The following is a 2,082-nucleotide window of genomic DNA, read 5'->3' as shown; positions in this document are numbered from 1 at the left end:
GGGGAGGGCAGCGGCCTGCAGGGTCCCGTGGCTGCTCTCAACCTGGCGTCCAGCTACTGTCCTCGGTGAGCAAGGCACAACCTGAACACCGTGTCCTGGGCTTCAGGTTCCACCAGGGACAGTGTACCCCAACGGCACCGTCCTCCACTTCCTGAGCCCAGTCTCTCTTGGGAAATAATGACAAACACAAGTTGGTCACTTCACTGGGATCCAACTCATCAATCCAAAGTACAGTCATCAGAATTTACATAAAATTGTAGCAAACCAAAAAACCTCAAAATGAAAATGAAAATCTCGGACTTTAGACCAATATGACAGTAAAAGAACCCGTCAGTAAAAACTAGGAACATCTGGGAAGCGTGTTTCATAATATCGGGAGCTGAGAGCAGATAGTGTCTGGTATCGTAAGTGTCCTCAGCATCTCCTTTCCACGGCTGCCAGCCCCTGGGAAGGGCCCAGGGTCCCTGCGTGCTCCTGCTCACCACTGTGACTCCCCATGGCGCTGGAAAGGACCAAGGCAGGAGGAGAGGACAGAGATGTGGACACGGACCGTCCATGGCCATCCCCGTGCAGGCCACGTACCTGATGGTTCCCGTAGGGGAGGGCAGGGGGCTGATGAGGTGGGCCATGGTGTCTGGAATGTTGATGGTCAGGGGCGAGATGTGGGCCTGCACGGGCTTCACCGGAGACTCGGGGGCCTCCTGCTTCTCCCTCTTCTCGCTGGACAGGGCAGTGAACGTGATCTTGATGTTTGTGCTCGGGAACCTGAACGTGCACCTGAAAAAGAGCCAGCGTCAGTGCCTGTGGCTGGACTAGAGGACGGAGGGGCCCCCCCCCCCGGCCCCCACCCCGCAGCAGGACACAGAGCCCCCCCCGCCAAATGCCCGGGAGCCTTGTCTGCTGGGGAGGAGGCCCTGAGAAGCCCACCTCGCACTCGCCTCACGTTATGAGCAGCTTAATGAACGAAACCACAAACCAGGCATTTATGACTTTAAAATACCAGTAAACAAAAACTTCAGACCAAACAAACAGGAAAAAAAGAAAAGGAGACTCAAAAAAGATTCAAATACCACTCAGTCTGCATTACTTCTTTTTTTTAAATCCTTACCCGAAGAAATGTTTATTGATTTTAGAGAGAAAGGGGGAGAGAGAAACATTGATCAGTTGCCTCCCGTATGTGCCCCGACCTGGGATCAAACCCAAAACCTAGGCATTACTCCTTTTATTTATTTTTATATATATATATTGATTTCAGAGAGGAAGGGAGAGGGAGAAAGGTAGAAACATCAGTGAGAGAGAATCATTGATTGGCTGCCTCCTGCACACCCCCTATTGGGGATCAAGCCCACAATGGGGCAGGTGCCCTTGGACGGAATTGAACCCGGGACCCTTCAGTCCGCAGGCCAACACTCCATCCACTGAGCCACACCAGCCAGGACTAGGCATTACTCCTTTTAAAATAAATGCACAAAACTGCCCTGCTGGTGTGGCTCAGTTGTTGAGCATCGTCCTATGAACCAGGAAGTCACAGTTCGATTCCCAGGCAGGGCACATGCCTGGGTTGCGGGCTTGATACCCAGTGGACATGCAAGAGGCAGCCGATCAATGATTCTCATCCTTCCTCTCTGAAACCAATAAAAAAATTATCTAAAAACAAACAAATAAATAAATGAATGAACAAATACATTTTAGGTCAGTAGATTTAAAGCAGACTTTAGTACCCTTACTATCCATTATTCCTTTCAAAATAAACATACAAGAATAACTGGGTCATTAAGCAAAAAGACAATTTTGTGACTGTTTCTTATTTAAGAAAAATCATTCCATTTCCTTTAAAAACTATCAGCGTTTTCACTGAGCAAACAAAAGTCAGACATATTAAATTTTGGGGAGAAAGGTTTACAATTTAACACTCTGGTTCACCTTTAATATAGCTTCCTTGCCATGACTCAAGTATATTAAAAAAATAAAAATAAAAAGGAATGCAAGCCAAATGCCTTCAAAGAATAAAAGTTAAAAATAGCTCCTCAGACTCATGGTCTCCAAGTCTGCATTCACACCCAGTTACAAGCATGTGTTTCG

General features: G+C 47.6%; 1 protein-coding gene across 1 annotated transcript in view; it reads right to left on the bottom strand.

Annotated features, from left to right (window-relative positions):
• FOXK2 (forkhead box K2) overlaps positions 1 to 2,082 on the bottom strand; it is a 36,289-nt gene that overhangs the window by 12,788 nt on the left and 21,419 nt on the right. The window contains exon 2 of the mRNA XM_006753086.2: positions 583 to 777. Coding sequence (XP_006753149.1) covers positions 583 to 777 — 195 coding nt within the window. The remainder of the gene's footprint in view (positions 1 to 582; positions 778 to 2,082) is intronic.

The sequence above is a fragment of the Myotis davidii genome, unplaced genomic scaffold (assembly GCF_000327345.1).
Source record: "Myotis davidii unplaced genomic scaffold, ASM32734v1 scaffold211, whole genome shotgun sequence".
Classification (NCBI taxonomy): Eukaryota; Metazoa; Chordata; class Mammalia; order Chiroptera; family Vespertilionidae; genus Myotis; species Myotis davidii.
Note: the sequence above shows the minus strand (reverse complement) of the source record. Positions and strands in the feature narration are given on the sequence as shown.